The 26,100-nt window shown below is 40.7% G+C and overlaps 1 protein-coding gene across 1 annotated transcript; it reads left to right on the top strand.

The window, feature by feature from the left end:
- Nucleotides 1-178: 178 nt before the first annotated feature.
- IL12RB2 (interleukin 12 receptor subunit beta 2) lies at nt 179-19,947 on the top strand. The gene is made up of 14 exons (XM_032217357.1): nt 179-1,005; nt 2,290-2,404; nt 3,411-3,589; nt 5,393-5,535; nt 7,395-7,533; nt 10,101-10,177; nt 10,903-11,122; nt 11,546-11,746; nt 12,898-12,999; nt 13,321-13,479; nt 14,791-14,925; nt 15,775-15,877; nt 18,839-18,926; nt 19,307-19,947. Exons 1-14 carry the CDS (start codon nt 753-755, stop codon nt 19,823-19,825), a joined length of 2,433 nt encoding a protein of 810 aa, XP_032073248.1. The 5' UTR covers nt 179-752; the 3' UTR covers nt 19,826-19,947.
- Nucleotides 19,948-26,100: the final 6,153 nt, after the last annotated feature.

The raw sequence follows: 26,100 nt of genomic DNA, 5'->3' as shown, positions 1-26,100 counted from the left end.
TTATGGGAGCCAAGACCATAAATGGGAGCAGTGGTGGGATTCAACCAGTGTAACCGGTTCACTGAGCGTGTGCTCACTTTGCTTGCGCATACGTGAAATACATCCTTCGTGCGCACGCAGTGCATTTGAAAACAGCTCAAAAACGTACCTTCTACTGCAGCCCCGGTGAGTAAAACAGCTGAGGCGGGCAATCCGCTCTGCCGTGCCTATCAGCTGGGCTTCAAACAAAGGAAATATAGGTCAGTATAAGCGCAGGGGCAGGCACCTGATCGTCGGAGCGAACTGGTTCGCGCTCAGGTGATTGTCGGAACTACCGGTTCGCCCGAACCACTCTGAACTGGCTGAATACCACCCCTAAATGGAAGCCATGTGATGTTAACAAAACCAAGATGGTTGACTATGGAGTTCTGCTGTTGTTCTGATTTTTTCCCCATTTTCTTTTTTACTCCTTCTGTAGATGTCCTTTTTGTGGGCTGTTTGTTTTGCCATATTCGGGGACTCTACACAAGCATTTTTACTGGCACAGGGCAAAACACGGTGTCCAAAACCCAGTTTATTTCTGTTGCAAGAAGTTAATATTTGTTTATTAAAAGATTTATACGGCTCCTTTTTTACATAGCCTCAACTCTTGGCGGCTCCCAAAAGGAAAACCAATAAATACAATAATCATAAAAGAGTAAAATAATAACATGAAAAATCCTGCACCTTAACTGTCCTCCTTGTTGATTTCTTTCCTGGCTTCCAGGGGACACATGAGTGCAAATGGCACGGAGCTGTCATTAAAATCAACAGTGGATCTGTCCTGCTGGCTAAACAAGAGCTTCTACCGTAGGCATTGTAACATCGTTTTGTTACACAACCACTCTATTATCAGTAGCAGCAGCTCTCCGAATTCTTCAATCAGGGCCCAGATTCTACTGAATACTTTTGGGAGGCAGACATTTGAATGCGATTGCAAAGCACCGAGACCACAGCGCATATGCGGAATTTATGTTGTTGTTGGAAGTAAGAAGCTTTTTAAAACTTTTGTTAACTATGTACAGAGGAATATGGGAAGGGAATTTGTTCTGTTATGGTTTTATGTAGTCAGTGAGACATAATGAAATGGTGGGATAAATTAATAGGAGAAAAATAACATTAGAATAATAGAAGCAACTGAGGAAAGGCAGATTTTGCCTTTCGTGAGATGGGTGTTTTGCTCAATATGGCCATCGGACAAAAAAAAAAGAATTCTTGCCTTTGACCAAGTTATACCTAATAAAAATGCTTATGTGTTATAATCAATTCTAATCAAAATTTTGAATAGAGAAATGTGCTGTTATCTCGTTCTCTGATTTTTTTTGATAAGTCTTGTTCATCTCACTGCCGGTCCTATTTTCTTTTCTATTTAAAATTAATAACTCCCACCAAGGCTTTGCCTACGAAAATAAGATACAGCCTTTCATCTTTCCACTTTTATGCTATAAAGTGTTTGACTTTAGCTGGATTATTTAGCAAAAAGAGGACTGCAGTGAGAAGAACAAGAGTCACATATGAACATATCCATGTTTACCTACATATCTACGTTTAAGGAACGTAGCGGCTAAGGGATGTGGTGGCTAAGGGACGTGGTGGCTAAGACGCTGAGCTTATCAATCAGAAAGTCGGCAGTTTGGCAGTTCAAATCCCTAGCACCACATAACGGAGTGAGCTCCTCTTACTTGTCCCACCTTCTGCTAACCTAGCAGTTCGAAAGGACATAAAAATGCAAGTAGAAAAATAGGAACCACCTTTGGTGAGAAGGTAACAGAGATTCCGTGCACCTTCGGCGTTTAGTCATGCCGGCCACTTGACCGCAGAGGCATCTTCGGACAGCACTGGCTCTTCAGCTTTGAAACAGAGATGAGCATTGCCCCCTAGAGTCAGGAATGACTAGCACATATGTGTGAGGGGAACCTTTACCTTTACCACTACTCTTTGTTGCAATGTTCAGCAACCCACTTGCCCTCATCAGATCCATATAAGAAAACCACCACAAAACCAAGCTATTTTTTGACAATATTATCTCTCCTGAATTAATGGGGAAAATAAGATGAAATCTTAATAACTTATGTCTCACTTCCTTGGTGGAATATATGTATTATTACTGTACACATGACAGGTCTTTCCTCAAGGAGGTTTGATGCATGGATTCACTGAACACTAGAATGTTCAAACAGACTCTTAAACAATAATGTTTCTAAGCAACAAAGATTCAAACCAAGCGTCATTTCCACCCATCTCAGCTGTTGACTATTTTTCTTTTTTAAGTTGCTCCAGATCAACCAAAAAATGTGTCATGTGCCCAGTATGGAAAATATGGACCCACCATTTGTTCTTGGGATAAAGGATATTATACCTATCTGTTTACTACCTATACCCTATGGTAAGTAAGTTCTGTCTCCCTTATAATTAAGTTTACATCTGGCCAATTCTGCCTTATCACTTCATCTTTGTTTCCATTTTCTTATGCACCACCTGGGATGAAATGAGTGGAATTTGAGCTAGCTTTGATCAAAATATTGGCCATGGTTGCCAACCATTAGAGCTTAAATACCCTGACATCCACCTTTGCTCTGCAAGCATTTTTTGAGGATTTGCTCCCATTCTTAGGGTAATTCAAAATATTGTAAAGTCTGAGGCATAGTCTATGATGAGTTGAACCTTATTTAATTCTACAAAAGGAATAAGGTCCTTCACCTTAATAAATTGTTCTGAGGTTGGAAGTTAGGTTGGATGTTCTTCAATAACCAGATCCAGCTGATATTGTTGCTTCCTCTTTAACCTCTGTGGCTTTAAAATCGATGGCTGTCTCTCACAATTTATCTTTATATTAGTAGAAAGTCCAGGGATAAAAGTTCTCTATCTCCTCTTCCCTTTTCTAATCATCTGTTCCATTCAGAAGATTTTCTTGATGGTTGGCAGAATGTAATTGTATCCAATCGTAGACAGATATCATGGCTTATGATAACACACTTCCCCCTTTTGGCCCTTTAGTTTAATATCTCTGGGGGCTGTTACAGACTCGGGTTATATCACATGAATATTGATAATTTTTAGATGCACCAGAGGTTTGGGGTGGAGTCTTTGATATAATAAAAATGCCAATTCTTTTATTTGATTCGAATTGGTGTGTGTGTGTGTGTGTGTGTGTGTATTATATTATAATAAAAAGTGTCAGATTCAAGTCACATACAAAGAAACAAGTCTTTATTTATGAACTGAACATTTAGGTGGTAATATAATTTATGTGACTGTCATACAATTTTATATAGGTGTAAAATAAACCTAGGCAAGGAAAAAAGAAGGAAGGAAGGAAAGTGGGAAGGGGAAGGAGGGGGAGGAGAAAAGATCATTCACACTGTTAATCTCAGTTTCCTTTTTTGTTGCAGGGTAACAAATGAAACCTCCAATGGGACAGTCTTGGGAGAAAAAACTAGCACTACAGTTAACACAGTAGATCTCAGGAAAAAGCTGGACTTTGAAACTACTTATACAGTTGTGGTCAAAGCCACAAATAAACTTGGGAGCAATTCATCTGAACCAATGCAGTTCACATTAATAGACATTGGTAATTATCAGGAACTCAGATAAATTATTGGAAATAATATTTTGAGGGAAGATTCAATTTCTAATTAGTCAGTCAGCTCAACTAAAACAACTCTTGTATTGAAAGTCTTTTTGCTGCCTTTGCTAAATACTGGTAGTATTTTGCAACCCTTGATAAATTGCCTTTGGAGGTGGCCCTTTTGATGGTGTTTAAACCAAAGTGATGTAGAAATGCCTGCAAGTGTTGCATACAGAATACAGACCCCAGGAAACCCAGTGTGATATAGGACTGCAGTCAGAGAGGACTCCTCACCTGGTCTTGGAGCTTTCTGTATGACATTGTTTTATTCATTATCTCTAGCCCAAGCTATATTACATAATAATGTTAATTGGGATAAAATGAAGGGGCCCTCATGAGTCTTATTTTGAGTTCCATGGGTGGGCTAACACTACTAAAAAGTCAGGTTTCTGCCACTGATCTTTAAACAATAAGAAAGTATAACTCTGTGTGTTTTCCAACCTGACTGCTTTTGGAATTTTTGGACTCAGCTTTACAAATGCATGCCTCTTGAAGACAAACAATATCAAGTGTGTATGATTTGCTTGTGAAATTGTAAAGATGCTCCTTGACTTAATGACAATTGGAAAAAGGATGTCTGTTCTTGCTAAGCAAGATACGTTAAGTGAGTCACACCCGATTTTACAATCCTTTTTTTTGCCCCCGTTGTTAAGCAAATCAGTCTAGTTGTTTAAGCGAATCACCTGGTTGTTAAGTGAATCAGGCTATCCCCCCCCCCCGACTTTGCTTGTCAGAAGCCAGCTGGGAAGGTCAGAAATGATGATCATATGATCCCAGGATGCTGCAACCATTGTAAAATGCATGCGGTTGCCAAGCACCCTAATTTTGATCACATGTCTGTGTGGATGCTGCAATGGTCATTGAATGGAAGGACCAGTTGTAAGTCACATTTTTTCCCAGTGCCATTGTAACTTCGAACAGTTAAGGTTTAACGAAGAGATGATTGGAACAAGGAAATAGATAGATTATATAAAGCAGTGGTAGTCAACCTGGTCCCTACCGCCCACTAGTGGGTGTTCCAGCTTTCATAGTGGGCAGTAGGTGTTTACTGTAACTCTGCTTTATAAATTTTATAAAGTAAAGTTACTTCCCTACTTTATAAATCACCATTACTATGGAATTGGTGGGCGGTTAGAAAATTTTACTACTAACAGAGATACAAAAGTGGGCGGTAGGTATAAAAAGGTTGACTACCTCTTGTGAATGTTGTGTTTTTTAAAGTGTTGTTTTGTCTATTTATCCCCTTCCCTTGTCTATTGTAAAGCCGCCCGGAGTCCTTCGGGAGTGGGCGGCATACAAGACCAAATAAACTAAACTAAACTGATATAAAGCAATGGGAATATGTGACCCTTCTAGGATTATAGACAGTGAATCGCTGAATATAATTTTCAAGGTGATAAATAGGTGATTGTATTTTTCTCGTCTCCCACTTATGGTCTTTTCAGAAGCATCTAACACAAGGGTGTCAAACTTGTGTCATCACGACGGTGTTACATGACATATCAGGACTTTCCCCCTTCGCTAAACCAGGCATGGGCATGGCCAGCGCATTACACATCTGGCCCGCGGCCTGTGAGTTTGACAGCCCTGATCTAACATATAACTGCATGTAACAAGATATAGGATTAGTCAGTCTGGTCTTGAGAATTCTTATAGTATTGTTAATATTATGGCTCATAATTTTATTACCAAAAATAATGTTGTGTTTTTGTTCACATTGGTGCATCACTGATCATCACAACACAGTGAAGCCTCACCCTCCTGTGAACCTCTCAGTAAGCTGCGATGCCTTTGTTCCCCAAAATTGTACCATCTTCTGGCAAGATCAGCAAGAAACACAGGGCTTTAGACTGAGATACCAACCTATCCACAGTAATTCCTGGATTACGGTAGGAATGTTGAAATGAAATGAAATTGCTTTATTACAGGGTTTGGACAATACAAATAAAGAGAGAAAGTAAGGATATTTTATTCTTTATAATTATGCAAGAGGAGCAGATTGTTGGTGCTTTCTGGTGCTTTCCAATCTAAATCATGTCCCCGGAGGCAAGGTTTATAGCAGGATATTAAGTCATACTTTTGTTCTTACTCAACTAGGGAGTGTATATCTTTAATACTGCACCCATCTCATTTTTAATTCCAGATTCATAATCTGTCATTAATTTAACACATACTTCCAAATGCATACCTACTAACCAACATCAGTAGCATGATCTCTATCTGCTCTTCTGCACATTTTCTAAATCTTTTGGTGGATACAAGATGCAAGATGGCATCCAGAATGCTTCTTTGCACCAAAAGAAAGCAAATAGTTCTCCAGCTGACCACGAGTAAACGCATATATCTTACTAAGTTGTAATACAATTGAGTTTTGGCTTAACATGCTTTGTGCATTGAGCACTTGTGCTCTATAAACTAAGTACAGGATATAGAAACAGGGAGCTTAGTACAGAGGTGAGCAACTCTCCCAGGCATGTTATAATCTTGTTCAGTCCTGATATTGTGGTCTCCAGCAACTTTCCAGATCATGCTTGCACAATTTGATGGCAAAACATGGTATGGTTCTCCCCCACCACACACATACATACACACACACACACACACACACACACACTAAGGGAGGAAAGAAGAGGGAGTCAAGCTATTCTCCAAAACACCTGAAGGCAGGACAAGAAGCAATGGTTGGAAACGAATCAAGGAAAGAAGCAACCTAGAACTAAGGAGAAATTTCCTGACAGTTAGAACAATTAATCAGTGGAACAACTTGCCTCCAGAAGTTGTGAATGCTCCACTAGAAGTTTTTAAGAAGTGATTGGACAATCATTTGTCTGAAATGGTATAGCGTTTCCTGCCTAAGCAGGGGGTTGGACTAGAATAGGTCCCTTCCAACTATTCTATTCTATTCTCAAAAATAGATACATTAAGCTGCTGCAAGGGAAAAGGCATCCACCTCTAGCCTCAAAGTCATCCAAACATAGAATAATTTTTTTAAAAAAAATTAGGCCTGTCCAACTGCTGATTTCACTTCATTGCCAAACCCAATGCTTGCGTGGTGCTTGGAAGCCAAAATGCAAGCAAAGCTGCAAACATTTTCATGTCGCTTTGCTGGCATAATGTGTTGCAACCAATGTGGCATCTTCAGGTAACAACAGTTAAGAATGGCATGATACAGTCGTGCAATGTCTGAATCCAACCAATGATAAAAATAGTTTTGCAATTCTGCCTTGTTCCATCAGTGAGGTCCTAACCGACCTAGTAATTGTTCATTAGTGACAGACAACTTTAAAGCAGCCTCACACGTCTATATGGAGAAGAAACAAGATGGAGATTTGTGTTTACAAAACAATGAAGCTTTGGTCCCAGCAGGTAATTAGGAACAAAGGTGAATGCTTGGGCCAGGTCTGGCTTTTAATTTAGAAGAGCCTCTTGCAGTGCCCAACTAAGGCATCTTATAGCACAGTGGTTCCCAAACTTGGCAACTTTAAGACTTGTGGACTTCAATTCCCAGAATTCTCCAGCCAGCTCTGCTAACCCTAACCCTAACCCTCTGCTGGCTGGAGAATTCTGGGAGTTGAAGTCCACAAGTCTTAAAGTTGCCAAGTTTGGGAACCACTGTTATAGCACTTACAGGACTGTTGCAGGGTTCTGTTGAGTGTAAATAGAGCTTTTCTGTCTCTCAGTGAAATTACCAAAGAAAAACACCTTTATTAAGTTGTATATGAGGGCTTTCATCTCCTTTTCATACTAGCTTGAAAATCTCAACGCTAAAAGGTACGATCTTCATGACCTACAGCCCAAGACAAAATATGAATTCCAAGTTTCCTGCAGGCTTCTTCTGGAAAGGGGTTTATGGAGTGATTGGAGCACAGCATTTCAAACAGAAGCAGGTAATAAAATAATAACTCCACATGTCTAACATTTATTTTATTACTGACATAAAAATAAGTCATGGATAAACTAATTAAGGCCAGGCTGTAATGCAGTGTTTCTCAACCTTAGCAACTTGAAGATGTCCGGACTTCAACTCCCAGAATTCCCCAGCCAGCAAATGCTCAAGTTGCCAAGGTTGAGAAACACTGCTGTAATGTCATAGGAACTTAGGGAAAAATTAAAAAAATATTTTTAATGTCCTAAAAAACTAAGTGAGAGAGGGAAGGAAAGCACTCTCAGAAAATGGCTGCCACAGGCATTTGCTCATTCACAAAATGGTGGGATTGATAGCAGTCAAATTCCATTTTCTAGGACAAATAAGGAAGGTTACTTTGTTCCACCACTTCTAATATATTTGTGGGTGTTCACTATCCCCCTTAAAATTAATCTTAAAGCTTTGTTTATTGGCAGACACATTTCCAAACAAACCCTGCTGGTCACTCATTTTTTAAATTAATTTTAAGAGTGCCTCTGTAATCTATTGGGCTTCAATGACATATTTAGGGGCGAGGATAATGCTTAAGTTGGAACTTTGCTTATATATATGAGATGTTGAAGTTGGTGCCATATATATATATATTATAAGTCCAGACATACACACATACATACATACGTACATACGTATATATATGCATATATATATATATGTATATATATATATATATGTATGTGTATATATATATGTGTGTGTGTGTGTGTGTGTGTGTGTGTGTGTGTGTGTGTATGTATATATAAATATGTGTGTGTGTGTGTGTGTGTATATATATATATATACACACACACACACACACACACACATATATATACATACATACATACATACATACATACGTACATACGTACATACGTATATATATGCATATATATATATATGTATATATATATATATATGTATGTGTATATATATATATATGTGTGTGTGTGTGTGTGTGTGTGTGTGTATGTATATATAAATATGTGTGTGTGTGTGTGTGTGTATATATATATACACACACACACACACACACACACACACACACATATATATATATATACATACATACATACATACATACATACATACATACATACATACATACATATGTATGTCTTTGGTTATTCGGGTTTTCTCCCGCATAAAATTGGAGGTGTCTTGGCGACGTTTCGATGAAGTCTCATTCGTCATCTTCAGGCTTCGTGCAAGAACGATCTCTGATGATCTCTGCTTAGTATGTAATATAGCCCAGGTTCAAATCCCAGTAAGGGTATGGCTAGCTGATGAGAGCTAAATAGCTTGAAATAGATCTATACTAGCCTCCCTTTATTTATTTATCAGCACAAATACAACATATACGTATATACATATACATATACACATACATACATACATACATACATACCATACATACATACATACATACATACATACATACACATATACATATACATATACATATACATATACATATACATATACATATACATATACATATACATATACATATATATATATATATATATATATATATATATATATATATATATGCTGCTTATGGTTTATTTGGAATGGCTCCAACTTCAACATCTCATCCAGCATGGCTCCTTCTCTAAGCTGAGACTGAGATCACCTGAGACCAATTACAGTTAGTACTCAATTTAAAGCAGTTCATTTAGTGACTGTTCAAACCCTGTCAACTGCAGTGATTCACTTAACAACAATGGCAAGAAATGTTGTAAAATGGGGCAAAACTCCCTCAACAAATGTCTCACTTAGCAACATACATTCAGGGTTCGATTGTGGCTGTACGTAGAGGATTATCTGTATCCCTTATTGCAGATAGGATACTAATATATAAGTAATCTTCAACTTATGACCACAATTGAGCCCAAAATTTCTGTTGCTAAGTGAGACATTTGTTAAATGAATTTTGCCCTTTTTACCACAGTTGTTAAGTGAAACACTGCAGTTCATTTAGTAATACAGTCATTAAGTGAATCTGGCTCCCCCATTGACCTGGCTTGTCAGTAGGTTGCAAAAGGTGATCAAATGACCCTGGGACACTGCAACCCTCCATAAATATGAATCACTTGCCAAGCGTCTGAATTTTGATCACATGACCATGAGGATGCTGCAACAGTCGTGTGAAAAATGGTCATAAATCACTTCTTTGCGATGCTGTTGTAACTTCATATGGTTATTAAACAAACTGTTGTAAGTTGAGATCTACCTGTAGATATTTGGAAAAAAATAGAAAATGAATCGGGTGGCAGGGCATATTGATATCTCTCAGCCCTTCCCCTTTTAAAGATACTAAAAATGATGAAGACCCACTGAATCATACTTTGAAGAATTTCTATCTGTGGTCTGAGTTTTGGTAACTTTGGTTACCAAAGTTGGTAAGGGTAAATCATTACTTCTTTTGCTAGAATGAGTAAATCCTTGATTGCCAATTATTCATAGCATTCTTCCATTTTTTTCTTGGCAAACTTTGCTCCCAAATTGATATAAACATTACTTTCTAAGGACATTTTTCTTGGTTCTCAGTGCCGTTTGAACCTGTTGATGTCTGGTATTTAAAGGAGACCTCTTCCAAAATGCAGAACATTACTCTCTTCTGGAAGGTAAACCTTTTTGTATGCATCTTATTCTGATTTTAAAAAAGGAAATGGGGAAAGGAGTAGAGGTGATATTCAGCCAGTTCTGGCCAGTTCTGATGAACTGGTAGCAGAGGTTTTGAGTAGTTCGGCGAACTGGCACCTCTGACTGGCCCCGCCCCCATCTTTTTGTTGTCTCCCGAGTCCCAGCTGATCAGAGTCCCAGCTGATCGGCTGGGTCTTCCTTTGTTGCCCTGCACAGAACGAAGCTACCAAGCAGCTTAGTGGGGTGGGGCGGGAATGGGGATTTTACAGTGTCCTTTCCTCAGGAGTGGGGTGGAAATGGAGATTGTACAGTCTCATTCCCCTGCCATGCCCACCAAGCCATGCCCACAGAACTGGTAGTAAAAAATGTTGAATCCACCACTGGAAAGGAGGTATCTGCAATTCATAATATAGTTGTGGAAGAATGCAGCCATCACTGCTGCATTTTCCTGCGCAAAAGTGGAGCCTTAACAGATGGAGTCAAAAAGTACCTTCTTCGTCTGCCAGAAAGCTACAGAAGACCCGCCCCCTTCTCTACCCTAGGCCCTCTTTGGCCAGCTGTGGAGAAAAATCAAACAGAGAAGGATACATCTTCATGATAGAGTGAATTTTTGGACCCAATGTGTTTCCTGTTCTGGTGCAGTTGCCCTGTATTGGGGCATGACACTAAACTAACATGCAAAATGTTTGTTTTTGTTTTTTTACAGTCCAAAAATGTACAAGGAATAATAAGCCAAAACTTTCAATATCAAGTGATATTTCAAAATCTCAACCAGATGCCACCAAAAACTGCAGACATGAGTGTGACCACCCACACTGTTTTCTCGCATGTCTCCCTTAAGGCAGATTATAACATAACACTTAATTCGAAGAATTCACGGGGCGTCTCCCCATCTGTCTACATAACCACAAAATTGGGAATTACAGGTAAGGTCCTTTTTTTTTTCTTCAGAACTTAAACCCTCATTAAGTTAATTGAATATTAGTTATTGGCCTCAGTTATTAGCCACAGAAAGAATTCCAGGGTGGATTTTGCTTTGATTCATACTAAATAGTATGCATGAAACAGATTCCTTCATCATATAACATAGTACAGTAGTACCAACTCAACAGATAAGGATAATTCAGTTTAATTTTCTTTTGCATTACCTATTAATTCTGAATTTTTTTAGTTCAATATTACAGATCACTGATTACTTATAGTTCCATTGTGGAGTTCCAAATCTTATTTCATCTTACTAACATCTCTATGAGCGTAACTTCCATTTCTAATTTAAATGTCTCCAGGGCTGATGAAGTTGCATTCCAGATGAGCTGAATAAAGCTATTGTTTCTTCTTCTTCTTCAAAGAACTGCTACCACCTAACCAGGTGTCTGCCACAACCATGGAGAATGAGAGAATCGTTGTTGAATGGGAAGCACCTTCAGCACCACCCTCTTTCATCAATGGATACATAGTTGAATGGGTAGAGATCCCTCAAGACTATCACAGGAACAACATCTCCCCGACCTGGTTTAAAATTCCTGTTTCTAATTGCACAGTGATAAAAGGTAAGCCATATCCCACAGGAAACACACCTTGCTAACGAGATAGTTCAGACAAGCAATTACAAATGAGTGTTGCTTTTAAACATTCACACATTTAAGTCAGCATTAAACAGCAAGTCAGTACAACCTTCCTCAACCCAATGTAATAGATCAGGGGTGTCAAACTCAATTTCATTGAGGGCCGCGTCAGGGTTGCGTTCGACTTTGGGGGGCCGAGTGGGCATGGCCAACTCGACATCACTTGTGTGGTAGCCCGGGCTGGAATGGGAACATCCTCCTGCAGCCCTCTGCCAGCGAAAACGGACTTTGGGAGGGCCACGTTTGATCCCCCCGAGCTCCGTTTTTGCTGGCAGAGGGACCTTGGGCTGATCCTTCACTGTTTCTAGGACAGCCCCATGGGCCACATCTAACACCCCATGGGTCAGATCTGGTCCGCAGGCCTTAAATTTGACACTCCTGTGATAGTTTATATGCTAGAATGGATTACAGGCAATCCTCAATTTACAACTGTTCATTTACTGACTGTCTGAAGTTAAAACAGCAGTTAAAAGAAGTAACTTACGACTGTTTTTCATACTTCATGATGCATTTTACAACCCGTGTCCTAAAGTCTTTTCTCAAGGCTTTTAATCTACAGATTGATAGTTTTACAAGAACGCATGTTGCATCTGATTTGATCTTATACTTTCGTTCTGCAAACTTCAGAAAAAGAAGAGCTTTAGTTTTGCTAATGAACAAAATAATATTTTCTTATTGATAATCAATCCAGCAGAAGCAAGTTTGCATACCCTTTTATCCCTCAAGTCCAAATCTTTCCTAAATTTATCTGAGAGACAGAAAACATACCTGAAACATGTGGCCTTTAGGATAGAGGACCAAGAAGCAATGACTGGGAAATTATGGGAATTGAAGTTCACACAACTAAAAGTCACCCAGATTTGGGGAGGGGGGCAAACTAAGAACAAAAATTATTAGCTTCCAGCAGTACCATTAGATATCATTGTCTAAATCTAGAATCTAGGATGACTCAATGTCTATACCAATAAATAGCTGATTTGCAAACATCGCGTTGAAAAAAATAAAACCACTCCCCTCCTAAAATTGTGCAGTGCTGCAGTCAGCTACCACCTGAAAGACCACTTTCTAATTTCTAGAGAATTTAAAGCCCAACGTATGCTACCTCATCAGTGTGTTTGCGCTCTATCGGGACAGAGCAGGAAAAGCAGCTACGACCACAGAAAATATCTCAGCAAAAGGTAAAGTAACAGATGGTTTGGTTTAAGGTCTGAGATCATCTAAGACAGGGGTCGCCAACCTGTGGGCTGTGAGGGGTTTGCAACCGGGCCATGGAAACAGTCGGCGAGTGCACATGCGCACAAGCAAATTTTTACATGCTCTATTTCAGTGAGCAACAGAGGTGCACGTGCACGCCACTCACATAAATGGAGTTGCGCATGGATGTGTGCAATTGTCGACCACTCACGCGGAAAGTCCTCCCCAATTGGCCTGCAAAGCCAGAAACATTGAGGAACTCTGATCTGAGATAATCAACTTTTTCACAAAGATTTCCTTTGTAGCTCCGTTAACGGGACCTCAGATTGTGAATGTAACTGTGGAAGGTGGCAGTATTTTGGTCTCCTGGAGAGAAGTTCCAGAAGATCAGAGGATGGGGTGTATCATTAGTTACAAGATTTATTTGCAGAAACAATTCTTTTCTACACCCCTGGATGTCCACGGTAGGTACCTTATAAAAATTAATAACCTTAATTCTTAAAGTGCAAAATGCATAGGGTACTAAAAAAAGGAGGGGGTGGGCAACTTTCAGTCAAGGATTAGCAACTTAGACAAATAAACTAACGGTAAACAATAGCCTAGTCAAGGAACAACCAAGATCACGCCTACCAATAATGACAGGGCAAGCCACTGGTATAAAAAAAGAACAAACTCCAGTTCCTTCCAGCACTGATGATGTTACCTAATTGGGTAATGCAACGCCTGCAAGAAAGCCTACCAAAGCTTATAGGGCACCATTTCAACCCTGGGCTACAAATATTCTCTTCTATCAATAGCTTTCAGTCAGAAATTAAAGGTATTCAGATAACAGATTAACATAGTTGGAAGGGACCTTGTAGGTCTTCTAGTCCAATCTCCAACCCAAGCAGGAAACCCTACACCAGTGATGGCAAACCTTTTCAGCACTCGGTGCCGAAAAGGTCATGCGGAAACATCACGCTCGCATGTCAGGGCTGTCGTTCAGAAAAGCCAATCTTCTGGGTTCTACTGCTCATGTGCACCCGATGGTCAGCTGGCCCGCACACATGCACAGGCCGATTTTCAGCACTGCCATGTGCGCGAAGGGATCGCACTCTGGAAAAGCCGAACTTTCTGGGTTCTGGCACGCATGCACACCCAACAATCAGCTGACCAGTGCGCATGTGCACAACTGTTTTCAGCACTGCTGTGGACACGGACAGCTGGTCATTGTGCACACATGCATGCCAGAAACACAGAAGACAAACAGGCAAAGCGGCGTGTTTTGGGTGACATGTCTTCACCTGCCACTTTGGGCACGTGTGCCATAGGTTCGCCATCATGGCCCTACACCATTTGTGACAAATGGCAGTCCAGTCTCTTCTTGAAAGCTTCCAGTAATGAAGCTCCCATAATTTCTGAGGGTGAGCTGTTCCATTGATTGACTGTTCTCACTGTCAGAAAGTTCCTCCTTATTTCTAGGTTGAATCTCTCCTTGGTCAGTTTCCATCCATTATTCCTTGTCTGGCCTTCAGATGCTTTGGAAAATAGCTTGACCCTCCTCCTTTCTGTGGCAGCCCCTTAAATATTGGAAGACTGCTATCCTGTCTCCCCTGGTCCTTCTCTTCACTAGACTAGCCAGGCCGAATACTTGAAACCGAGTGCTTTGAGAATTGCTCTGTGCCCAAAGAAATGGAAACTGCTTTAAATCACAAAGGCAAAGCTATGCAGCTTGATTTGATAAGAGCTTATGCTGTGAAACAATTATTCTTTCACCTTTTTATTTTTCTAATCAGAGCTCTCTAAACCAGCTCCACAACCCTTTTATATAAAAAACATAGAGGCTGGTGCTTCCTATGTTATTTGGATGACGGCTTCTACAAATGCTGGAGAAAGCCCGAAAGGGAATGAAGAGCTGATCTACATAAAAAGTAATTATAATTTGTCACCATTATGAGTAACGGTTGAGTGTTTTTTTCCAAACAAATTCATGTTAGGCAGATTATCATCTGTCAAAATGTTAGGTGAAATAGTTTTATTTTTAAATAATAAGCTACAAAAGTTATTAAATTATCTTCTCCAATTGGAAGGCTGGGATTACTATATAGAAAAGTATCCAGGGCGGTTGCTTTAATAAACAGGTACTGTGTTTCCCCCAAAATAAGACCTCCCCAGATAATAAGCCCAGTTGGGCTTATTATCCGGGGAAGTCTTATTTTTGGGGAAACAGGGTAGTCCTTGACATATAACCACAATTGGGACCAGTTGTTATGGCTATAAGTTGAGGCACTCATGTGATCAGATCTGATTTTGACATTTCTTTCAGCAGTCTTTAACTGAATGTCATAGTCATAAATGTGAACCCATTCTTTCAAATGGCTAGGGTTGTTTTTACTAGAAACCAGCAAAAAACATCACAAATTGCGGTCATGCAATTTGACCCTTAAGACGAGCCAGTTACCAAATACCCAAAATGTGTTTACGTGACCATGTGGGTGATGATGTGGTGTGGCATTTTAGGATGACCAAAAGTGCTTTATGGGCCTATAAACCATCTGTTCTAAGCCCATTGTGCTTTTGAATGGTCATTAAGCAACCAGTCGTAAGTTGAAACTACCTGTAGTAACATATGTGTCTTACAGAGTAATGCATCATGGATCTCATCCAAAAAAGTTGTAAGAGACTAAATAAATTAATGCCTTCAAAAAGAAATCAGATTTCTAAATTCTGGTTAATCTTAATTGTAATGTTTTAATACCTGTGCTTTTGTCTTAATATAGCAGGTGGATTTATAGATGCTACCGACTGGGTCCCAATTGTAGCCATTTCTATTATTATTGGACTTTCAGTCTTCTTTTGCTGTATACCAGCTGTTCGGCAAAAGTAAGTTATCCTAAATTTTTTAGATGATTTTTTTTTTAATGTTTAACCATATCTAGTTCCCAGAGACTGCCTGGACAGGTGTGTTCAGTTTTCTTGGCAAGGTTTTTCAAAAGTTTCTTTGTCTTCATTGTCTCCTTCCCAAGGCTGAGGGAAACTGTCTGGCCCAAGGTCACCAAGCAATTTTGGACCTAAGGCAGGACTAGAACTCACAAGCTCCTAGTCTCTGGTTTGATGCCTTAATCAATACACCAAAATGGCTTTCTTTAGATCAGGCTTGTCAAACAGATACGGCTATGAAATCAGGTTTCACATCCCTGCTTTAGATGATTAGTGTTTGATAGATATAGAGTGACATAAAATTACAACACAAAAAATTGAATAGGATAATTCACAGGGGAAATCACTCTCTTGATTGTAAAAAAATATCCAGAATCAGTTGAGACATGTAAGGCAAAGTTAAGGGGGATGATTTTTATTTAATTTTAAAAGCTTAATACCAACAGGGAAGCTATTAATGGCTGCCCGTGGACCCATAAAAACCTAAATTCCTCCACAGCAAACACAGTCTGTATTTTGCCTTTATCAACAACATCAGATCATTATACTACGTTCATTCTTCTTAATGATTCCGCTCGGTGCTCTACCTTTAACTATACTTTTGTTGTGTTCCAATGCATCCATAAATTTCAGCTCCTTATCTTTAGATATGCATGTGCATTCAGCAAGATACCTGATAGCAGGGACGTGCAGTCAGGGGAGGCAAGGCCTCACCACTGTCATCATGAAAAGAAAAAAAAATGTAAAAGGAAAAAGGCTGAGGTAGTTGCTGCCAGAGTCACAGTGGATGACTCTGCTTAGTGCTTAACTGTTTAAAAAAGCCTCTTTAAAAAGTGCCCTCTGCAAGAGGAGGTGGGAGAACCACGTGCCTCATTTAGTCTATCTTTATGATCACTTAAACAGAGGTAAGCAAGGGTTAAAAGGAGAAAAATTCCTTATGTAGAGGAGGCACGTGGTTCTCTCGCCTCCTCCTGTAGAGGGCACTTTTTTTAGAGGCTTTTTTTAAACAGTTAAGCAGAGTCATCCATTGAAGATTCTGGCAGCAGCTAACCCAGCCTGACCTCAGCAGCTCTTGCCTTTTTCTTTTTACATTTTTACATTTTCATCATGGCAGACAAGAGCAGAGTTGAAATCCTCTGTGACACAGCTGGAAAAAGTATGTGGGTCGGAGGGAGGGAAGAGGAATTCAAAATTATTGTAATTTGTAAGTAATTTTTTATTGTAAGTAATTTGTGTGTGTGTGTGTGTGTTTGTTTACTTCACTCAAACAAACTCTCAATTTGAGAGTTTGTTTGTGAAGAGAGGAAAGAGGGAGAGGCAGGGAGGGCAGCTTGTTTGAGAAGAGAGGGGCAGCCCACCAGCAGAGGCGGGTCCTTTACCTGCCTCTGCTGGCGGGCTGGCGCTTTCTTTCTTTTGCCAGGCCCCTCGCACCCACGTCCAGCCCGCTGGAGTTCGCTGCACCGGGGGAGGAATGAGCTGGGTGGGCTGGCTGGCTGGGGAGGGGGGATCATGGCCACTCAGCCGCCAGCAGCTTGGGTGTCCCAGCTCCATCCGAGCTGAAGAAAGCGGAGGATTGTTCATCCGAGGAGGTGGGGGGGCGAGGCGGTGGAGTGCGGCGGTGGCGAGAAGCTTCGGGGCTTCGCCAGGGCTTTTGGAAAGCCGTGCCGGGGCTTCGGGCAGGCAGCGGTTCAGCCTGAGGCTGTGGATTGATGCCGTGGGACAGCTGCAGCAGCCAGGGGGTGTGAGAAGGCTGGGTGGATCAGCGTCGGCTCATAGATGGGAGTCCAGTAGGGAGCCACCAGGCTGGCACTGGGGCTTTGTGCTTCGCTGGGGCTTTAGGAAAGCTCTCTCCCGAAGGGCGCCCCCCCGCTGGCAGACATAGGGCAGCTTTTGCCCGCTCGCCTCACCAGCCATAAACCTCACCGCATGTCACTGCCTGATAGGGTTCCATGAGTATAATATTTCATTTTTGGAAGCAAAAGGGGCAGTCTACAAAAAGACCCTGTTTTAAACATGGATGCTCTAATATTATCTGCCTTTTTCGTTGCTTCTTCCTTTCATCTTAGCAACCCCTTTATTGTATGTCTACTACTCCACTAAGAGCCCAAAACCCAACCAGAAAGAGCTTAGGCAAATATACATACATTGAGATATGTGGAGAAGGGTGCCCATCAAATGCTTATAGAGCCACCACCTTCTAAAACCTGTTTTGGAAAAGAGAGAAAAGTAATGATTCTTTCATTTATTTATTCATTTATACTCCCCTTTATTGCATTTTTATAAAAAAAAGATGGCGAACAAACAGAATAACAGATTTGGAAGGGATCTTGGAGGTCTTTTAATCCAACTTCAGGTCAAAGGGGAGACCCTATACAGAGGTGGGCTGCTGCCAGTTCTCACCGGTTTGGGCGAACCGGTAGTTAAGATTCTGCACAGTTCAGCAAACCGGCAAATCCCACCACTGGCTGGCCCTGCCCCTGCTCGTTTTCCGGACTGTTTTCCAGCTGTTTTGGGGGCCAAAACCAGCCTGAAAATGGCCCTGAAAATGGTCTTGAAAACAGCCAAAAAACAGACCAGATTCACTTAACAACCACTAACTTATCAACTGCAGTGATTCACTTAACAAATGTGGTAAGAAAAGTCATAAAATGGGGGCAAGACTCACTTTGCATATAAATCCAATAAACAAAACAAACAAACAAACTTAACAAATTTCTCTTAACAACACAATGTTGGGCTCAATTGTGTTTGTAAGTTGAGGACTATATGTATAGTACTCATGCCCGAAGACTCTCATATAGCTCTGCGTAGTTTAATAATTTCTAGAGATATTTTCACATCCCACAATTGTGGCATTATCACTTAAAACTAAAGGCCGCATTGTTTTATTTTTTTTCTCACTAGGATTTTCTCTCTCTTTTCTGCTCTGGTATTTGGTTGGTATCCAGATCCAGCCAACTCTACATGGGCAAAAGAATTCACATCTACAAAGGTAGACCAACTTACTTGATAACTCCAACCCAGTTGATTGACTTTTCTCTCTGAATAGAAAAAGATCTTCCTTAAATTTGCAGTTAAAAAAGAATAAATATAAGTAATTTAGCTTCAGTTTTCTAAAATTTCCTCTTCTTGAAAGTAGTTTCTCTCAGAGGAAAAACACGTGTCAAGTTTATTGATGTGACATTCTCGTACAAACCTCAGAATCTGTTAAACATTAGTGGTGAAAAAACCCACTTTATACAAGGATTTACGAATGTCAAATTGTGCCTAGCAGTTATATAAAAGTGACATTTGTGCAAAAATGCTTGCATTTAAAGAGAGGTATATTATATTATTATCAAACTCACATTTTCTCTCAATTTCTACCTTAAGGATGAATCAAGTTCCAACTCTACAGTGTTTTTAAGCCACCCAGTCAGATCTAAAGACCCCGAAACTCTACAAATAAAGGAAACCTTAATTGAAAGACAGGGCTTCACTTTTATGGATGGGCACATATACAAAAATATATGCAAGACAGAAGCACTATCTATGAGAACAAACAACTGCAATTCTTTGACTACCAATATAACAAATAGTACTGGTAGCTATCAGTTGCCATCTTTGTACAAGAAACTTATACCTGAAGATCCAAATGAAAGCCAAGTATTTTCTGAGTGCTTGGTTAATCCACTCGAGGATGCCACAGTAGATTACCTGCCTACCATCACACCGGCCATTATGACTTCTGAGGAAGACAGCTCTGGATCTGAACTCAGTTCATTGCCTATTTTTCCTATAACTTCTTTTCGAAGAAATCCAGGTTTTTTGGGTGGAAAACTTACTCTGGATGCTATAAAAATGGACTGCAATTCTTTCACAGAGAACCCTTTTTTAAGAGCAGAGATATAGGGAATGTTGCTCTTAAGCATTAAGACTACCTATGCTAGGGGTCAGCAAAGTTAAACTCTCAAAAGAGCCACAAAGGTTGTAACTGGAAGCCCCCCCCCCATTCAATTCTGGAGCCGACCAGGCATCCGATTCCCCCACCATAGTCTCCTCCTAGTACGGCATCCTTTTTCCTCTGCTGACCAGAAGTCCGGTTCCCACCCGCACCCCTCATAGAGTCTCCTCCTGCAGCGTTTTTTTTTCTCTACCTGCCCTAACCAAAAGACCTATCAATTGTGGAGCCAACAAGCAAAAGGGAGCCGCAGCAGAGGGATGGAAGAGCCACATGCAGCTCCACAGCCGCGGGTTGCTGATTCCTGACCTATGCTCGGGGGGGGGGGGGGGTTGTTGCTATTCTTGTGATACTATAGAGGACTCCCAAACCTTTCATGGGAATTAGATTCTGTTTTTGATTTTTACGATCTTAAAGAAAGGTAAGCAATTTCATGATTTCAAAAACTAGACACTAGAGGGGATTAAGTTTTTAAGCAGAGGACAGATTTACAAGTAGAATATTGCAAAATTCATTGTTATATCAATGACTATACAAAGGTGGCTTTTGAAAAATGAATTCAGAAAATGCTAGCAACAATATCGACAATTTCAGTAATTATTTCTGCTTCTATGAATAGTTGTCCAAATGTTTTTCAATGTTATTGAAGACATGACAGATATAGAACAAATTTTATCTGACAAGATAGAGATGGTTTCAAAGTGGATGTATAACTGATAGACCAGGACATTACTTTTAAAAAATGATGTTTTGCTAGCTTTACCAAAGAAACTGGCTTAAATTCACTTAAAATTTAAGAGAGAAGTACAAATCAAGGGAGTGACCTGGATAATGTTTCTCTACTTGATTTGTAAGAGGCTTATTAAAGCCTTGAAGAACTGTGTGATGGGATAAAGATGAAATGAAGAAAAACAGATCCTATGACAATATTTGAATGAACTAAAGATTAACATGGTTAGAAATAAAAAGAAAAGAATATAAAGTTGAGGTTTTTTGATTAACATTAAAACAAGATACAATCCCCTTGGGGATTTTTTGGGTGACACTCGGACTGAAAAGCTATTGTTGCATGGATTTGTTTATAGATAAGAGGTAGAATTTTGGATGAATAAATGTTTGTAACCAGAATCACTAAATTTGTTTGTTTGTGATGAAGGCTGAAAATCACACACACACACCTTTCTTATGCCTACTTTTGTGTTTCTTCTTTCTCTTTTCCCTTGCATTTTTTAAAACTTTTATTCTCTTTTAAGTTTAGTTTGTATCAGTTTATAGCGATTAACAATCTTAATAAAATGGTATGTGCCTAAATTAGGACAGGCAGCAGGCATAGCCATGGCAATTGAAAAACAAGGTCCCTGACAGGTGCAACATGTCATTTGGCTGACTCATTACAGGTATTTTCAGTGGAGAGGAGAGAATCCAATCCACACACCTCAACATTAGGTGAGATCATAGCTCACTGAGACTGAAACTCCTAGAAGACTGATGCAAGTTGCATGTTCTGTAATAAAAGGCTGGGACACAGACTTCTACGTCAGCAGCAAAAATCCTGACCTTGAGAGTACAGGTAGTCCTCGACTTACAACAGTTCATTGAGTGACCATTCAAAGCTACAATGGCACTGAAAAAGTGACCTACGACCTTTGTAGCTTCCCCATGATCATGTGATCAAAATTTAGATGCTTAGCAACTGATCTATGTTTATGACATTGCTGGGTCCCAAGATCACGTGATCACTTTTTGCAACCTCTTGACAAGCAAAAACAACAGGCAAGCCAGATTCAATTAACAACCATGTGACTAACTTATCAACTGTGGTGATTCACTTTACAACTGCGGTAAGAGGTCATAAAATGAGCAAAATCTATTTAACAAATGTCTTGCTTAAGAACAGAAAATTGGGTCTCAATTGTGGTTGTAAGTCGAGGACTACCTGTATTAGCAAAATAATAGGAATTGAGAGAACCACTGTGATCAGCTACAGCACTTGGTTGTAGAGCAGGGGTGTCAAACTGGCAGATGTGTCACGCACAGGCCACGCCCATCCCAGCTCAGTGAAGGAAAAACATTGCAATATGTTACGTGATGGCAATGTGACGTGGCGAGTGTGACACCTGACGCAGAATGCTTGAAATTGGAAAAGTCTGAGTTTCTGTGAGAAGCCTTCCCTGAGCTGTGACAAATTTAATACACAGTAGCAGGGGTCTGCAAACTTGGCAACTTTAAGACTTGTGGACTTCAACTCCCAGAATTCCTCAGCCAGCTTTGGGAGTTGAAGTCCACAAGTCTGAAAGTTGACAAGGTTGGAGACCCCTGCTCTATAGGATTGGGAGACAGACATGGGGCAAAATGGCCAGGAACTGAAGCTGCTGCAGTCATTCACACAGAAACATGAGGGATGATTTCAATAAGCCTTTAAGCCAATCTAAACTCATCTTTCCCCTAAATCAATTGAACTGGGTGGCCAGTTAACAAGAGAAACTCAACACGCCATGTACATCTACATCAGCATTCACATATGACAATGCAAGCAAATCACGGGATTGAAATGCCTGTGAGAAACTCCTATGTTGTCATCAGAAGAAGCAGCCAACTCAGGTAAATAGTAGGAAGTACCAGCCCTTAAGGGCACATCTGGGCATGAGTTTGTTTGCCACAACAAACTCAGGCTTTGAAACACCCCCAAATTATTTGTATGCATGAATCCCCAAAATTGCAATGCTCCAATGCTTATATTATGTAGTATAACACCAATTACGGACCAAAATACACAAAAATACATCAACGTAGCTGGAAAGAGAACATTCATTTTTGTTTCCATACTTACAATACCCCTGTTATATTTCCAGCTTAGGAGATATAAAATGCAGTCTCCCACCTTATTTTGTTTATGAAAAAATATGTTCCAATATTTTCTGAGGTGGAGGAGCAGGAGGGTGAAGAGGGGTTATTTGAGCATTAAAATATCACAAAGGTGTTTTTTCACTTTATTTAAAGCACAGGCTTAATGTGTTTTGTGGAACTGAATGCCTTTGGTGCTTTCTTTGAAAAAACTAATTCACAGTAGCATCATTGTATGACCAGTAACAACAGACCAATTTCCCAAAACTAAAATTAAATCAGTTCAAGAGCCCAATACCGAACACTTGAGGAATGAGCTGTAAAAGATCTCGACACGCCACTTTTTTTAGCCTATGATTTTTTTTTTTTTGTTCAACCATCGAACTGATGAAGCTGAAACCAAATTTTAAACCACGCTTTTGGGGGCCCCAGCCACCCAAAATAAAAGACAATGTTCCTGTGGAGCCTGGCTTCTAGTTCATCAATGTCACTCACTTTTTAGAAACTATTAGAGGGATTGAAAATATTTTTCCCTTTACAATTGGAAGAAAATACGTGAATTATCCAAGCACATCTTATTTCTAATATAAGGTTCAATTGCAATTCGTGAATTCATTTGAATAGGAACATCATTTGCTAGAAAGTTTAATCATTTTTATAAGCATCTTATTTGTGCTAGGAAATGGAGCGGAGATACTGCATTTTAGTCAATATTGAAAACATGTGAATTCTCTTTCTGGCACTGATAGAATGAGATTTGAGAAACTGTTTTAGAATAATCTATCTCATTGGAAGGATTTAAAAGTTGGCACTGGGGGAATTATAGTTCACATCCTAATGTTTGATTTAGGGCAATTCTTAGGGACCTCATGATCTGTGAATCCCCTGAACTTTCATTCAGGTTTGTGGCATCATAAAGGCTAACAGTGTTACTATGACGTATTTCATAGATTAATGTCAACTTCACCAGTTTGATGGAATGAAAGCCCAGAGTTAAGTTTCAAAGTTTTCAAAGTTTAATAACACTTGTATGCTGCCCAATCCCATAGGACTCCGGGCAGCTCACAATACAAATAAATCAACAGGCATAGAAAAAAAGAAAAGATAGACTTAAAAACACACCATGCACTCCATTCCAAGTGGGGCTGGACCATATTTTGGGGTCAACAGCCCCAGGCCTGCCGGAACAGCCAGGTTTTAGTGGCCTTACGGAAAGCCTAAAGTGGGAAGGGTCCAGATCTCTGCAGGGAGATCATTCCACAGGGCCGGAGCAGCTACAGAGAAAGACCTCCCCCAAGTAAGTCGCCAACCGGCATTGCCCGGTCGACGGTACCCGAAGGAGGCCCAATCTGTGGGATCTTATAGGTCAGTGGGAGGTATGTGGCAGGAGGAGGTCCCGTAGGTATCCAGGTCCTAAGCCATGTAGGGCTTTAAAGGTAACGACCAGCACCTTGAAGCGCATTCGGAGACTGATGGGAAGCCAGTGCAGCTCGCGGAGGATAGGTGTAACATGGGTGTACCTAGGTACACCCGATATGGCTCGCACGGCTGCATTCTGGACCAATTGTAGTCTCCAAACACTCTTCAGGGGCAGCCCCAAGTAAAGCGCATTACAGTAATCAAGCCTAGAGGTGACGAGAGCATGAGTGACCATTTGAAGTGCCTCCCGGTCCAGGTAGGGCCGCAACTGGTGCACCAGGTGAACCTGGGCAAAAGCCCCCCTGGTCACAGCCGACAGATGGTATTCTAATGTCAGCTGAGGATCCAGGAGGACACCCAAGTTGCGGACCCTGAGGGGCGAAGGGTTTCGCCCCTCCAGGCTAAGAGATGGAATATCTGGTCCGTTCTTGGGGGGCAACATCAACAGCCACTCGGTCTTGTTGGGATTGAGTGCCAGCTTGTTTACTCCCATCCAGACCCTAACAGCCTCCAGGCACTGGCACATCACTTCTACCACTTCGCTGAGTTGGCACGGGGAGGACAGATACAACTGGGTATCGTCCGCATATTGATATTTGATCCTGTGCTGACGAATGATCTCACCCAGCGGCTTCATGTGGATGTTAAATAGGACGGGGGACAGGACCGAGCCCTGTGGCACCCTGTATTTTAGGGGCCTAGGGGTCCTCTGTCCACCAACACCGACTGCGACCTGAGAGGTAAGAGGAGAATCACCGTAACACAGTGCCTCCCACTCCCACCTCCCCCAGTCGTCGCAGAAGGATACCATGGTTGATGGTATCGAAGGCCGCTGAGAGGTCAAGAAGCAGCAGGATAGAGGAATGTCCTCTATCCCTGGCCCGCCAGAGATCATCGGTCAGCGCGACCAAAGCAGTTTCCATGGAGTAACCAGGCCTGAAACCCGACTAAAAGGGATCTAGATTACTTTACACCAAAGCATAAAGCAGTTTCAAATCCTTTTTCAGGATGCAAGTATTCCCTATGCAATATTAAGAGTAAATCTAAATGTAATCTAAACAAGACATTCGCCATCATTTGAAAGGCAACAGTTCACCCTATCTTGTTGCCTTGAGTTGTGTTTAGCTTCATACAAGTCTGAAGTTTTGGTGGTGGCAGAGAACTACACACCTAACTGCACACACTTTAGTATGTTTCTTGACAGACTGCTACTCTCTACCTTCAGAAAACAGGTGGGACTTCAGCTGGTCCTGAATGTAGTTCTAATTATAAACTTTAAAATGAAACCCAAGTTGAGTCCAACTCTTGATGACTTCAAGGACTCCTGAAATCTTCTTGGCAATAGTAGCAGCAGCAGTTACGCTGCTGGCTTTTGTTAAAACTTCCAGATCTAGCCTACAGCATTAGTATTTCTGCATGTCTCCTATCGAAGCGCTAATGGGTCCAATCCTGCAAGGCTTCCTATTGTAGATTGTCAGCTGTTACCATCTGCATGGACATAATTTACAGAACCCTAGGATTTAAATTGGTGGATCTAGAATGCTTTTCCAGTGGAAATTGTCAGAATTTTCAGGTCTATTCTTCCAATATCTGACCATTCAGCAAAACAGCATAGCATCTTATATTGATACTTCCAAGAGCCCAATCAGCTCCACCTTTACTTACCACTTTTTATAGCAAATGTTTTCAAACTTTTTGCCCATAAATTGATCCACGAGTCTGCTGAAGTTCATTCATTTTACTTGCCTTGTTATATGCACTTATTGCACTTTCAAGATCTCCTGGAGTTTCCAAACTGAAAGGATCTCTTTGTTTTCAACTGTATTCTCAGGAGACTCAAGTACGGGCAGTTTTCTTGGCAAGGTTTTTCAGAAGTGGTTTGCCATTACCTTTCCTAGGGCTGAGAGAAACTAACTGGCCCAAGGTTACCCAGTTGGGAATTTTTGCCTAAGGCAGGACTAGA

The sequence above is a fragment of the Thamnophis elegans genome, chromosome 5 (genome assembly GCF_009769535.1).
Source record: "Thamnophis elegans isolate rThaEle1 chromosome 5, rThaEle1.pri, whole genome shotgun sequence".
NCBI lineage: Eukaryota > Metazoa > Chordata > Lepidosauria > Squamata > Colubridae > Thamnophis > Thamnophis elegans.
Note: the sequence above shows the minus strand (reverse complement) of the source record. Positions and strands in the feature narration are given on the sequence as shown.